Source organism: Botryllus schlosseri, chromosome 9 (assembly GCF_051294905.1).
Source record: "Botryllus schlosseri isolate E-star chromosome 9, Bs_hap1, whole genome shotgun sequence".
Classification (NCBI taxonomy): Eukaryota; Metazoa; Chordata; class Ascidiacea; order Stolidobranchia; family Styelidae; genus Botryllus; species Botryllus schlosseri.
The window spans coordinates 25,807,918-25,822,851 of record NC_137244.1 but is presented as its reverse complement, the minus strand read 5'-3'; the positions used below and the strand labels follow the sequence as shown (position 1 = coordinate 25,822,851).

At 39.4% G+C, this 14,934-nt stretch overlaps 3 protein-coding genes across 3 annotated transcripts; all 3 read right to left on the bottom strand.

The window, feature by feature from the left end:
• Nucleotides 1-1,137: 1,137 nt before the first annotated feature.
• LOC145445793 (phospholipase ABHD3-like) lies at nucleotides 1,138-8,513 on the bottom strand. The gene is made up of 8 exons (XM_080323935.1): nucleotides 6,886-8,513; nucleotides 6,342-6,508; nucleotides 5,413-5,641; nucleotides 4,480-4,592; nucleotides 3,994-4,167; nucleotides 3,844-3,933; nucleotides 2,607-2,731; nucleotides 1,138-1,569 (listed from the first exon to the last, which is right to left on the bottom strand). The coding sequence occupies exons 1-8, from the start codon at nucleotides 6,949-6,951 to the stop codon at nucleotides 1,409-1,411; spliced, it is 1,125 nt and encodes a 374-aa protein (XP_080180061.1). The 5' UTR covers nucleotides 6,952-8,513; the 3' UTR covers nucleotides 1,138-1,408.
• LOC145446748 (ELMO domain-containing protein 2-like) lies at nucleotides 8,513-9,463 on the bottom strand. The gene has a single exon (XM_080325102.1). It carries the CDS (start codon nucleotides 9,461-9,463, stop codon nucleotides 8,513-8,515), a length of 951 nt encoding a protein of 316 aa, XP_080181228.1.
• Nucleotides 9,464-9,510: 47 nt separating this feature from the next.
• LOC145445782 (drebrin-like protein B) lies at nucleotides 9,511-14,667 on the bottom strand. The gene is made up of 2 exons (XM_080323923.1): nucleotides 11,527-14,667; nucleotides 9,511-11,321 (listed from the first exon to the last, which is right to left on the bottom strand). Exon 1 carries the CDS (start codon nucleotides 13,972-13,974, stop codon nucleotides 12,229-12,231), a length of 1,746 nt encoding a protein of 581 aa, XP_080180049.1. The 5' UTR covers nucleotides 13,975-14,667; the 3' UTR covers nucleotides 9,511-11,321; nucleotides 11,527-12,228.
• Nucleotides 14,668-14,934: the final 267 nt, after the last annotated feature.

Here is a 14,934-nt window from a genome sequence, read left to right as displayed (position 1 = left end):
TTCACGTGCTACCATGCCCATATGTAACCATATGTTGATTAGTCTCAATGCTAATGTGTAACCATGCTCAAGTGTCGCATGCTAATCTGTTTCCATGCCCATGTGTCCCCTTGCTCATGTTTCACCCTGGTGATATGTCCCCATGCGCATGTGCCCCCATGCCCATGTGTCCCTATGCTCATGTATTACCATGCTAATGTGTCCTCATGCTATAGCGTCGCATGCTTAACTGTCGTTTTTCATTGTGTCGCATGCTCATATGTCGGGCAACCCTCAAAAGAACCACCGGTCTAGTTCACACATTTCGCGTCATTTATGTCGTTTTTTTTAATTGTGCCTGCCCAATCGTCTGGATGTCCAAGCTATTAAGGGGGTCGAATTGCCAAAAAGGAGGACATTTGGGCGTCCCCGAGCGAGATAGTGTAATGGTTATGCGTCCGGCTTCTCGAGCGGTAGATCGTGGGTTCGATCCCCGGCCGGGTCATACCAAAGACTCGAAAATTGGTGTCCGCGGCTATCCTGCTAGGCGCTCAGCAATCCCGGATGGCATGGAGGAGAACAAAACGGGGGCGCTGACTAGATGACCTCATGGGGCCGTATCGCAACTCCGTCGTCAAAGCATCTCGATGGTGCAGGCGAAGAAGAATACCATATCTCTCTCTCCTCGGAGGACATTTTCGATTTCTTGAAGGAGCAATCCTCCTCATGGAGGACGTATGGGAACTCTAACTTGTGTGAGCTTGACAGTTGCCAGTTAAATCTATATGCACTGATAATGAATAAAAATACATCCATTTCACTGTTTATGCAGGATCGTCGTAGAGATCGGTCATATTTACATCAATTTGAAAGTAGCATATGACCAGCCAAATCCCGCGGAGGAATAGAAGGTTTATTAAACGCAGAAGTGAAAAATACTAACTGATTGTGCCAACGTTAATAATGCAATAACAGATTGTAAGAATTTCGAACGCCCGTAGTGAATAATTCATACATACTGCTTGGTACTTTGGGTGGCATGTCAAACACTGACAAGACCATCAACTGATACCAGAAATTTTCGAATTTATTGCTAGAGAAACTGATAGTAAGCTCAATTCCAAAACCACACACTTCCAAGTAAATAGACAAATCATATTCACAGTAGGAACAACTTTATTCCGATAAATACCTCAATTGATAAGCAGACCACGATATACTGCAAATTAGTACAAATAAGGCATTATGAAGACTGGGAACTTATGAAGTCGGGCAGAGAATAGGCGAAGGAAATTAAATTGCAAGTGCCAGCGAAATAACCCTTTACAAAATACAATAATCTCAGAGCAATAAATAATGAATTACTGTCCACTGTTGAGTTCTGAAAATATGCTGACGAAAATATTCGGGTCCACTCGTTACGAATACATTATTCGCTTGAGAATATTCCACTCATGAACTGCTCCATGATTTTTTCAAAGTAGGACTTTGCATACGGATGCAAGCCATCCATATGGCTGACGTGTCCACCGCCGTGCGTCACAACCAACGCGACGTGATCAGAATCTTCGGCTTGCTTGAAAGGCAGCGCTGCGAATGAAACGGCGGCCATGTTTTTATACGCGCGGGCACAATTTTAAAAAGTAATTCGAGGCAGAATTATACAGCTAGAAAATTTCCAGCTTTTTCAAATTCTATTATAAATTGAATTACCGAGTTCGCAAAAACTTTGAAATTGCATTAAAATCCCGATTGTGAAGAAATATTAGAGCATAAAAACTTTTCACAAATTTGATCAGAATTAAATTCCGGCATTTCGCTCTAATTAGCCTAATTAGACAGCTAGAACTTCCTATTTGCCAAAATCTGATTTGGGATAGTGCTACCTTAGAGCCACACAAAATAATAACTTGATGGTGTTATTTTATCAACTTAAAGCTTTCCATCAGTTATACATAACGTTGAATGAAATTCAAAACGTAAGACACGGTAAAATAAATTTTGTAAACATCCACAGCTAATACTAATTGGGGTTGTAATGACTTGAGTCGCGATTTTTTGGTGACTCGACTTGACTCAAGACATTGCACATGACTCGAGACTAGGACGACTAAGACAGACATTTCTTTGTGACTTCGAAGAATAGTAAAGTCACCACATGATCGGCATTTCGTCTATCAGTCCTGATACTTGGAAAACAGGGATAGAAATTGTTAAAACTGAGGAAAAATACCATATTAGGAATGCGAGCCATTCTATTTCACTCGGGCAGTGTTGAAATAAGTGGCTTAAACTGAAAACTGAACAGTGAACACAACGAATTGGACTCGGATTCGAGTCAAAACACTATGACTCGGACTCGACCCTCTGCTCACTGAATCGGACTTGACTCAGTGGTGAATTGAAAATGACTCGACCTGAGTCGAGTCAAAACTCTAAAAGTGAAATTGACTTGTAACTCGTAACCTTGTGACTTGGTTACAACCCTGAGACTTATACCACAAAGAGATAATTCAAACAATTCTATATACGCATGCCACATGCTTTTTCCTACAATGCTTATGAAGGCAGGTGTCGTCAAACACATAATGCCGGCACAATATAAAGGTAACTCGAACAATGCCTACCATAGTACGGAGAAAAAGGATCGTCGTCAGAACCGACGCACAGTGTTGGTACCGAAAACAGTTTCAGTTTCTCAGAAATCACGGCGTCTTCGTAGTACTCGTCGACTGAGCTGTATCCGAATACTCTGTGATTGTAATGGAGAATAAATATATACTCTGTCACCCTCAGAATTGTGTATCGTTAAGCTCATTAAAGAAAAAAATTTGTTTGTTTGCAATTGCAAAGTTTGCAATTGTATTTTGAAATTTGAAAATCAGTAACCGGTGATATTCGGCTATCATCAAGAGAGAACATTACTAACGCTTCAATATGTACACTAGGGCTCTTCAAAAATGACTATTTTTCTCAAATCGCACCGGCTACTTGATAAAATTGTTAGGTTACCTAATTTAAGCCTATACACCAAAGTTGGTTCCATTCCAACCAGTAACCGCATTGCTACAGGAGAAGAAAGTTTCTATTTATTATGTAAAAATAAATACCAAAAAATTTGAAAATTTTCTGTTCACCCCATGAAAGTGTTAGGCTGTCTATAGAAACGATGTTCACCAAATTCGGTTCAATTCCAACCAGTGGAAGCGGAGTTATTGCCGTCGAAAAATTTGGATTTGAATAAAATAGTATTTACGGCGGGCACCACTATCATAAATAATTAAAGAATTGGTCACCGTAAATACTATTTTATTCATCATCCAAATTTTTCGACGGCAATAACTCCGCTTCCACTTGTTGAAATTGAACCAAATTTGATGCTTAGGCTTAGATTAGGTAACCTAACAATTTTATCAAGTAGCCAGTACGAGTTGAGAAAAAAGGTCATTTTTGAAGAGCTCTAAATTGCACACTGGGGTTGTTCAAAAATACATTTTTTCCGGAATTCCGGGGATTCGCCGATCAAATTGTTAGGTTGCCTAAAAAACGCTGCACGCCAAATTTGTTTCGATTCCGATTTCGATTCGACTGGTAGATGTGACCAACAGACGAACAGGAGTTTGAAAATTTTGAATTTAACTGCCAGCCATGAAATTTGTCAAGTTGTGTACTAAAACGACGCAAAACAAATTTGACGCAATTCAATCTTATTGAACAACCGTATGTTTCGTATGCTGCGATACGAAAAATGTTTAATGCAAATTCATTGTGGCTCGGCAAGTCTACATGTAATACAAGTTATAGCAACAAAATCACAGAGTCTTGTGAACATACTCGTTCGGCAAAAGCATCTCAAAATCTTACTTTGCTGTGAACGAGCTGTCGTAATCTCGAATTGTCTTCGACTGAATCACCGTCTCATGATCGACGATGTGCGAGAACAAGTCTTTGAACCTGCAAAGTTCAATGGCCTGCTGTTATCAACACAGAAACGAACGCAAGGCGACGGCATACTTGTTATAAATATTCTTCAATCCCCGCGTCAAGTGATAGTTGAACAGGACTCTGTTTTCCCATTTTTCCAAGCTTTTCGAACCCTCCACCGGAGAAAACGGACAGGACCATAACATGGCTCCTGCCAGTTTGGAATCGTCTCGCTTTTGAGCAAGATATCTCCCAACCATCAATCTGCAAACAGATACTCTTTGAGGTAAAGGACTTCAATGTACATTTGAATCATATTGAAATAAACCCAAATATTTTCGACTGACACTCGTCAGGGGTAATCATCAGCAACTAGCAGAGAATCGGAAAGAAGAACATTGTATATCAACAATCGTATCACAAAATATGACATCACCGGCATGAAATTTTGGTCGAACAGATGACCAAAGCTCAATGCAATAGTTCTAGAATATATTAAAAAAAACTCCTGTTGGCATAAACTAGGCAAAAATGATGCAAAGAGAAATTAAAGTTGTGTTTTAAGTAAAAACTTACGATCCGAGCGATACTCCGATGACAACAAGCGGTGCATCTGGGTATTTCTTTTTGAACAGGTCAATCACAAGCTCCATGTCAATAGTGTGAGTGGCACAGTAGGCTTTCGGCGTCTGGAAAATTGCGACATTACAGATTGCACGCACGAATTGTGTCGCTCAAAGAAAATTGAGCAATGTGAATATAAAATAAACATATATGATTGATGTATCTCAATTTCGTTATTTGGTGATTGCTTAGTTTCTCAATTATGGCTCATTGTAATTGGACACTAATCGACCGTGACAGACATCGCTCTTCGCACGTACTAGCCTGGCTTCACGCTGCGTGCGGGAGATAACGTTGTTTGCTTGTATTTCTTAATCTTTTTAGATCATAGTGTGATTGAGGTTATTGCCTATTAGCATACAATAAAACTGTAATCACACTCGTACTGTGTATTGCGTGGGATTTATTAATGATATTCAGCAGACTTGCAGGCCTTCAAACTACCAATCTTGATAGTTGGCGGTCAACTGACTACTAGTTCTAGTTCTAGTTGCACATTTGAGTAATGAGTAGCATTAACAAATATGCATGGTGAGATGATTCACACAAAATTGAGACATTTGTTTGCCTCATACACAGGATAGAATCAACCATAAACTTCCTGGAATGATTTTCAAGCAAAACTCTCGGTGAGGACAGCAGGACTTGACACAAACACAACATAAGCTGAATATGCTATTAAGTACTGAATAACGAAATTCGATTGAGCGCGATTCATTTCAAACCATACAGAATCGGTGGTTTGCTGTGATTTAAACATAGAACCCTACTTTAAAGCATCCTAGTATGAATTGTATTACATCATACCCATCAAGTGTGCATTGCACATTAATTGTATGGATGAAAATAATGAAACAGCAAATTATGATTAATACTGATACTCACCAATACAGCCATGTCATCGAGCCCTCTGTTTATAATCACCATACAACGATATCCCTGTTGAGTCAGATTATCAACCATTGATACAACATAATTGGATTGAGACGTTGATGTCAGTCCTGGTACGATAAACACTGTCGGCCTGGTTTCCTCGTCGGGGTATTGACTACTTTCATCGTTCGACGCCCAGTCGATGTATATTTGACCGTTGTCTATTGTTTGGACGATTTCTCTGAAAATGCAATGAAAATTGAATTGACTTTATCATGTTATCACAACTTATCACTTAAGCACTGCTAGCAACAGTGAATAAATACAGATTAAATACAAGACTGAACTATAATTTTAATATAATCACAATTATATAAACATAATTGATTTGACCTCTACCGCTGAATTCTTCACAAATAGGTTTTGGTAAAAGTTCCGAGTCACAAGTCAATTTGATTTATAGTTTTGACTCGAGTCAAGTCGAGGCATTTCCAATTCCCCACTGAGTCGTGTGCAAGTCGGGAAGCAATGGGTGGAGTCATAGTGTTAAGACTAGAGTCCAAGCCATAGTGTTTACTGTTCCGTATCAAGTTTAAGTCAGGTTCAACTACCTTCTCCTTCTGTGATACTTTTAGGTTATATACAAAACCTCGGATTCATAATATAGCCTACTCATTTTTCTCACACTAATCATGTTTATTGAAATAGATAAGACAGTTTCTAGGCATATTTTTCAATCATCAGTTCTGATATACGATAGAGGAATGATAATTCCTATAGAACGAGCCGAGTCATATGACTTGGTCTAGTCATACGCAATGACTCGAGCACAAGTCGAGTAAATACACAGATTGACTCGATTCAAGTCAAGTCATTACAACCCTGTACAAACATTCTCATATAGCTCAGTCCGGATAAACCTGCAAATCACAAAATCCCACCTTTTATATGTAACGGGACGCGGTGGTGGTATGAAATTCTTTACAATGGTTTGAAATCGGCCTTCCGGACACCAGTAAGGCGGCGTATAAGCTTCTCTAATCACAGGTACGTGGGTCTTCAACAACCGGTGCATATAAGATGATTCTTTGACAAACACTTTCGGTTTCTAGACAGATGAAGGCGGCTAGGAGAATTTGTCACTGGTATTTTATAGAGCTTACACTTGAGTATCAGTCTTGTCCATATTTTGCTATAATGTATGAACCTAACATACACCAAAAAGTTTCGGTTGGCAGACTTATAGGAACTACTGGATTTTCAATATGCGCATTGCGCAACTACAACTATTCACTTTACAAAAGTCGCAACTAGAACTAGAACATTTCACGTTCCAAAACTTCAAACTAGAACTACTCTCTTTTCAAAATCCGCAACTAGAACTGTAACTACCCAAAATTCAAGTAGCTACGACCGTCAACAAACTAGATGGGTAGTTTGTACAAGACTGATAGGCCTACTTGAAATTACGGTAAATCTACTAACCTTTGCATAGAAATGGATATATGCTGCAGTGTAAATAACTGCTCCCAAGCCAACAGCGTAAATCATTGTAATAATAATAAAGTGCAATTAGGCCTAAAGATTGAATGTATTATGTATGTACCTAAAAAAACGGTACACATATCATTGATGGCACAGCAATGGTCTTAAGATTTCACTTTAAACTTTCACTAAAGTTTCACTAATGATATTAGTCTTGGTTGCAAATAGTGAATTCAATTTTCCAATCATATCTAAAATATCTTACTAAAGTACACTTTCTTGTAGAGAGTATGCACACATTTAAACATCCAAGTATCAACCGCTAAATTGTGTGCCAGGCAATTATTTATATTTGACGGCAATGATTTGCTAAATTCGGAAAGGAACTTCAGATTGTTTTCAGTGCGAACTCAAATATTTGCACAGCAACATACCATTACAATGAGAAACTTCCATATAGGCCTACACCAAACGGCGACCTATTGGACCATCAAATTACAGCACAAGGAAATATTGGATAGTTCGAAACTTGATTCAACCTGCTTTTCACGAGTGGAAACAAATGATTCAGTATACGAATTTGTAGAACAAATCTGTCACAGTGATATATCTACAGTTGATCGGAATGACTTTGAAAAACGCAACGATAACGGTCATGCTATGTCTTCTAGATGAAAAATTCAACCTACAGTCCTGAGAATTGAAGAAATAAATCCATACACTAACATACCAAAAGTATTTTTTGTAGATTTAACATCTAAACTATGCAAAGATCGAAAACCTAGACCCAAATCTCCCAGATTTCTTCACCAGTTCGTGCATCATGGTGAAGTTGCCATAAATTTGCAAAATAGACGCAATGACAAAAAGCTAAATGCATTATCCGTCACTCCCGCCTTGTTAGTAATGATCAGCTTCAAGTTTGAAATTTACCATAAAGGCATCTAGAAAAACTGTAGAGAAGCTTTATAAACAAGAGTTTTAAAGAAAACAGCTACATTTTCATGGGCAAGTTTTTGATCTTGTATAACGATTATTGCTTGTAAGAAAAAACATAGTAGCTGTGAAGCCAATAAAACATTATCAAACGCTGTAACAAATTTTAAGTTGGTCCGACTCGCCTTCTACTGGTTGGAATTGAGCCAAATTAGGCAATAAACGTTTTACAGGCAACCTGGCGATTTAAACAAGTGAATCGCTGAAATTAGGAAAAGTTCTTTTTAAACAACCTTGGTGTACAGCAGCCTACACAAAAAGTCGGGTACAAATAAAAAATTATATCATTCATCATAGCAAATTCAGATTTATGAACCACGCAAACATTAAATAGCAATCTTTATAATATTAACTAGAGCCGGACCGTAAACTGATGGTCGTTTTTTGAGCTGATACCAATAAAACCAACAAGTAGTGTCTTCATCAACAACCACGATACATCCAACTGATATTACCAAGAGATAAGGCGCATTTCCAAAACTTCAGAGCGCTCATTAGAACAGCTTTCCAGCCATTGCTATTGTCATTGACACTCAATATTATCAGTGCCTATCTATATGGTATAGGGCTATAGGCCTTCTACACCTCGCATCATGTCAGAGAGCAACACAAATACTTTCCCCGTTAGGCCCTACGCGTCACTCATTTTTAAACTGCCATACTGAGGCGGCGAAAGATAAACGGCCATCTCTAGAGCGAAATTTTCCCGAATTCTACTAAACGCCATCACATTTTCAGGTTTCGACTCTATCCAAAACCGATCGAACTTCTCAAAAGCGCACGAAAAAGCATCGAGGAAGTCAGAAACACCAGGCTTTCCTTGCGTCTCACTATAAAAATGCGATCGCAGCAATCCAGACTGAAGCATTTCGTACATTAATGAAGTGATGTTAATACTGACAATCGCGTACGAATAACCTTGCGTAGGATGCCGAGAATGTGACAACACACGTTGTGCTTTTTGCGTGTAGTTTTCCGCGAAATACAGCATACACTTCAACCCGAGACACCCCATGCCTCTAAAATCAGTTTTAGGGTCGGATCCTTGAAACCCGATCTCGCCCCAAGCTTTACACACTCTTTCCCCCAATTCCTGATCGGGCTTCAGTAGTTTCCAAAGCTTCAACAGCATTTCTTCGTGTTCTGGATTGTCGCAATCGTACGCGGTCTGTCTCTCCGTCTCAACCTCATCGAAAAGGATTCTGTATCCGTTAATTTGATACAATGCAAAGGTTAAGGTTTCTTCGAAAGGAGGATCTGTTTCTGGTATTATATGTTTAATAACTAGAATTTTCGACACGAATGGTGGTATTTCGTTCAAATTTTTCAATTCCACCGCATCCCGTAAGATTTGATGCTTCGACAAAAGCAAGCATTGGTGAATATTGTCGTTTCTTTCAGCAAACTTGTATCGTCTGATAATCCGTTGCAATTCGCAAATTCCCAAAACTTTCCTCGTAATCCATTTCACAATATCACGCAAAAATAACACACGGTATAGAAAAAGTAGTATGTTCGTTTTTACTTCTTTTTTCGCGACTGTGCGTCGTTTGTGAACGGATTTCGGGTCACATTCTCTCATATTTGTTACTGAAGATCTGCCACACAAGATGATGCGCTAGCCTAGAATCTAAAGTGAAATGATATATAGAACACGTGAATATGGAAGCCTGATTTAGAAATTGTAATATATACAGAAAACGTGAACGGGTATTTTCAATGTTGCTTCGCTACGCAAAGTAGCCGCGGAAAAACTCAAAATCAGAAATATGTGTAGCATAATTATACGAACGACATCAGCAATCTTAATCATTACATGAAAAAGACAGCGCTGTACAAATACCAAGTTTAGGAAAAGAATCGATCATGAAATTTGAGAGGATGCATTGAAATTACCAATTTCGACACCCCACAATAGGGTCGTTCAAAAATAACCTGTTTCTTCAAATTTCACTGGCTATTCGATGAAAAATTTTAGAAAATTTTACAGACGACTCCATGAAATAGCTAAGTTGTCTAAAAAATAACGATGCATATATAACAACTTTGGCTGAATTCCAACCGGTAAAGGTGAAGTTATTGGTGTTCAAAATTTTGGATTCGAAATAATAGTGTTTACGGTGGGTAGGTCCATAATTAATAATAATTGAAAGAATTTCCTGCGATAGACTAAATACTTTTTTTTCAAATCAAAATTTTGTACCCCAATAACTTCGCTTAACTGGTTGGAATTGAGCCAAATTTGTTAAACATCGTTTTTTTTATTCAAAATAACAATTTCATAGGTTTCACAGGAAATTTGGAATTTTTGTTTTTAAATACAAAATTTCCGAACTCTAATAGCATCGCTTCTACACGTTCGAATCGAGCCAAATTTGGTGTGCAGCATTTTTGGGGCAAAGTAACAATTTTATCAAGTGGCCAGTAAAATTTGAAGAAAAAAAGATATTTATCTACAACCCTACCCTACAACGAAAGTACAAAAACGTCACATAGAAAACAAAATCACCGAATATTATAATAGAGAACAAATATTCTGCAAAGTAGGCTATAGCATGAAAATATGACATACCTACGTTCAATTGCAATTTTTCCAAACTGTTGTAGTATTAATAGAAATGGAATGTGCCTGAACAGACGATTCACTTGTTGTAAGTATCTGCTCTGCTGTATCACAATAACGCGCATAATGCAGTGCTTCATAAAATGATTGGTATTCGAAATATTGTAAAATCGGTGAAAATAGGTCTCGAGTCAAAATTGGCACCAGTTTACAGATTATCGAGTAAATTTTTGGTATAGGCCTAATCAGATATACATGTCCTACAGTTGTGACTTGTGACAGTACAGTAAATACAACTGATTCGCCAATACATAATTGATACAGAAAGACAGAGATACATGATAACTGGACTAACTACTAATCATTAATAGGCAGTAAATTTTTCGAATCACTGACCATGTTGCAAGGCTATTTACAGAAGCATCAGCACAATATTTCATTCAGCAGATAACCATCCCGTTTTATCTCTGGAGAAACTAGCCATCCATAGGTATATAGCATATAGGAGCTTGTTTATGGCTAGTATCTTAATATTAGGGATGGGCGCAATGATGCAAGTACTTAAATCTGAATCGAGTAATAATTCTAATAATTCAAGTAGAGAAGTGTGAGATGAATTTTTCAGTGCACTGAAATTACAAGTTTCTTGCCACTAAGAGCTAACTGTGGAAGCCTTGAAACCTCGATTGGCTGCATTGCAGCAGGGTTGTAAGACTATAGCCATGACTCGACTCCATTTGCGATTTTCTGACGACTCGACTTGACTCGAGTCATTTTCTCAAAATATAGAATCACTCGAGTCATTGCACAGGACTCGGGACCAAGTCACAGAAGTTAAGGCTCAGGCGACTCGAGTCGGGATTTTCTGATGACTCGACTTCACTCGAGTCATTTTCTCAAAATACGGAAATGACTTCGACTCGAGTCAATCGGTGTATTGACTCGACTTGGACTCGAGTCCAGTCGACACCAGTGTTGTAATGACTCGAGTCAAGATTTTCTGATGACTTGACTTCACTCGAGTCATTTTCTCAAAATACGGAAATGACTTCGACTCGAGTCAATCGGTGTATTGACTCGACTTGGACTCGAGTCATTGCGCATAACTCGGACCAAGTCATATGACTCGAGTCTCAGATGGCCAAGACCAACATTTCATTGTAATTACGAAGAATAGTTAAGTAAACACATTGTTGGTATTTCACCTATTGGCACTGGTACTTGAAAATGCGGTCAGAAACTATTAAAAGTGAGGAAAATTAGTATATTTTAAATGCGAACCATTCGATATCACTGAACAGAGTTATACAAAGTGTTCAACTCGAAACTGATCAGTCAACGCAATGACTTGCGACTCGAACTCAGTCATAACACCATGACTCGGACTCGACCCTCTGCTCGCTGACTCAGACTTGAGTCAGTGGTGAAATGAAAAGACTAGACTCGAGTCAAAACTAATGGACTTGTGACTCGGTTACAACCCTGCAATACAGCATACAAAACATGGAGTACAAGTCACACACGTTAGTGGAAATGACGCATCTTTAAGGTTGTGATCAACCCACGCCATTGTCAGAAAGTGCAATCAATAGTCGAAAAAACACCAAATTTTCTTTAACGTGACCTAGAGCTGGAATAAGTTCTATGTGGTCGCATAATAGGTACTTATTTGAACTTTCCGCAACATTCATACTGCAATCACATCATAAAAGCAACGCTCGATTCAGAATCAGAATCAACTCAAGTACTTGATTTTGCCCACACCTACTTGACACAACCAATTATTACTCCAAAAGCTCCACGTAATTTGCAGGAAACAGGCCATAAGCACCGTTTGGCGCCATCCCTTGCCACCAGCCTTCATCGATCATGTCTATATTTGTAATGATATCATCTGGATCGAAAGATATCTCCGTGTCGTCAGCAGCTTGGTAATCATATATAGCTTTTGCCTGGTGCCCGGTACTGGCACTCTGTGATACATCTTCGTAGAGTTCTTGTGGTGGTTCTTGAGGCTCATATTGTTGGGTCTGTGTGGTGGATACATCGTCATACATCACTTCTGGTTCTTGGTATGAAGCAGCAGGTTGAGTGTTGTGCTGTTCTTCAAATTGGTCTTGAGACACATCGTCGTAAGTCTGCTGTGCTGGTTCGTAAGCCGGTTGCGGTTCCTGATAATCGTGTTGCTGTTTTTCAGGTTCATTGTCGTGATATACATCATTGGTGCTGCTTGGAGTATTGTGTTGAAACGCGTTATCATCTTCGAGTACCGACGGCTGGTAATTTTCAATCGAACCAACTCTGGCTCTCAACGGTGCTCTTTCCGGGGCTGGAGCTGGTTTGTTAGCTTCTTCTATTCTCTCTTGCCACATTTGCTTCACATTTTCTCCACGTTTATGCACTAAATGTGCCGCTTCCGCTGCTTTTTCGGTGGATTCGCTGCGTTTTCGGCCTCGTTGACTCGCGGACTCGTATTCTCGCTGTTCTTGTTCGTAACGGGCTTTCTCTTTTTCCAGATTTTCCTTGCGATCGTCGGCTAGCTTGGCCGCACGCATTTTTTCGCTGATCTCGCGTTCTCTCGCTTTTTCCCATTCGAGCCTACGCTGCGCAGATTCTCTCTCCTGCGCTTTGATGTCTTCCATATACTTCTGTCTCTCTTCTGCCTTTCTCTTTTGATCTTCTTTGCGTCTCTCCTGTTCTTCGCGGTCTTGTTGAGACCAATACGAGTCGTTTTTGGAAGAATTAATCTCGTGTGCTGCATTAGTTCTTTGATACACAGACCCAACAGCAGGAGTACTGCTACCGTCATCGTGATCAACACTCTGCGATCGTAACTTTGTAATATCGTCAGCCGGATTGATTCTCTTGTAAGATGTCCCTACTGGTCCGCTAGGTGCATCATGACCACCCCCTTGTTTTTTTAGCATGTTAATATCTTGAGCTGCATTCGTTTTTTGGTACACAGATCCGACAGGACCACTCGGGGCATCATGACTTCCGCCTTGTTTTTTCATAGAGCTTATATCTTGAGCCGGATTGATTTTTTGGTACACCGTACCAACAGGTTTACTTGGTTCGTCATAGCTTGCACCTTGTTGCTTATCAAATGCGTAAGTAGACGCAGAAGCACGACTGACTTGTTCCATAATCTGTTCTGGTGTGACATCATCTTCATTTCGAGCATTAATCGTGATGTGAGCACCTTTGAAAAATCTTTCCACATCTCGAACGTGATTAGCGCAAGCGCCTTTACGATTAGCGGGTGCCCCTTCGCCTTGCCAGTGTAAAAATATGAATTTGTTGAGAGACGTTTTGGGGTCTTTGACTCTTATGAAGGCGTACATGATTTTGGAGCTGTTGAACTCAGATTCTAACTCCTCCAGCCCTTCGTCGCCAGTCTCGGCGACTTTTAATTCATTTTCTTTGCCTTCGTACGTGAACAGGGCCCAGTCAGTGTCAGTGGCATCATTGAGGACGTCTTTGTAGGCGTCGATCAGTGCCGTTTTGTGCTTGAAGAAGCTAATACTCATTGCTAAGGCACTTGGTTAGAACACTATTCGGAAATGGATTAATTCAGTCATTTACTAACACAAGTACAGTATCAGTATGTACTGTACAGTTCAAAACATCATAGGAATGCGATACAATGAAAACATAGGAAGGAGTTGAAAGAAATACATAAATAAAGTTCCGAAAGTTCAAGGTTGTTGTAGATGGACAAGGAGGGTGTTCCGTATTTCTTATCCACAACAACATGACCATCGACAACCAGGGTTCCTGTAAACATGTAAAAATGTATTGAATTCATAATTGGTAGTCTATATATTGCCATAAATTTCGACATGATCATGGGTAACTCAGGTTAGTGATGTTCATGTTATTTTGGATAAGAAAGTACACTAGATCCCAGAACTATACAATAAATACCGCAACTAAAATCCATCAGAATTAGGGTAAACTCTATTCCAATCACAGAAATCCGTTACATTCTTACTGATTGAATACAGGCCGCCAACTAAAGGTAACGGCACACAGGTGGATGCAAACAACAATACATTACACCGTATTCAACTTGCGTTACGTACGGCAAACTCCATCCCTATCAGGTGCGCCTTATCACATGAGACCTATCAAAGAAGTCATGAGCTCGGCATCTGTTCTACTGGCAATCAGAACCGGTATGCATTGAAGTGTTGCTGGACGTATTATATACAGACCTTAACAATGGTCGCTTTCCTATCTCCATTCCCTGTAGCATAATTGGATACAGTTTTTGTAAAAGTCCTGTACCACTGTAAGATTGGTTGACAATGTTGACATCACAAACGCAACGACTCTCTCTATCTCTATCTCTCTGCCTTATCCTATCTTATCTATGTTTATATAGCTCAGTGATCTTATCACAGTATTGCCGCACCCATCGCTAGGGGACGCTACCGCTTTAGAAACGTCATTGGAGCGTAGCCTACATGTCGTAGGATTACCATATT

Excerpts from the sequence above, each read along its gene's own strand:
- LOC145445782 (XM_080323923.1), bottom strand. The coding sequence starts at position 13,974 with ATGAGTATTAGCTTCTTCAAGCACAAAACGGCACTGATCGACGCCTAC.
- LOC145446748 (XM_080325102.1), bottom strand. The coding sequence starts at position 9,463 with ATGAGAGAATGTGACCCGAAATCCGTTCACAAACGACGCACAGTCGCG.
- LOC145445793 (XM_080323935.1), bottom strand. The coding sequence starts at position 6,951 with ATGATTTACGCTGTTGGCTTGGGAGCAGTTATTTACACTGCAGCATAT. Across the intron at positions 5,642-6,341 it reads CGTCCCGTTACATATAAAAG|AGAAATCGTCCAAACAATAG; the intron begins GTGGGATTTTGT and ends TTGCATTTTCAG. Across the intron at positions 2,732-3,843 it reads GACAGCTCGTTCACAGCAAA|AGTATTCGGATACAGCTCAG; the intron begins GTAAGATTTTGA and ends TTACAATCACAG.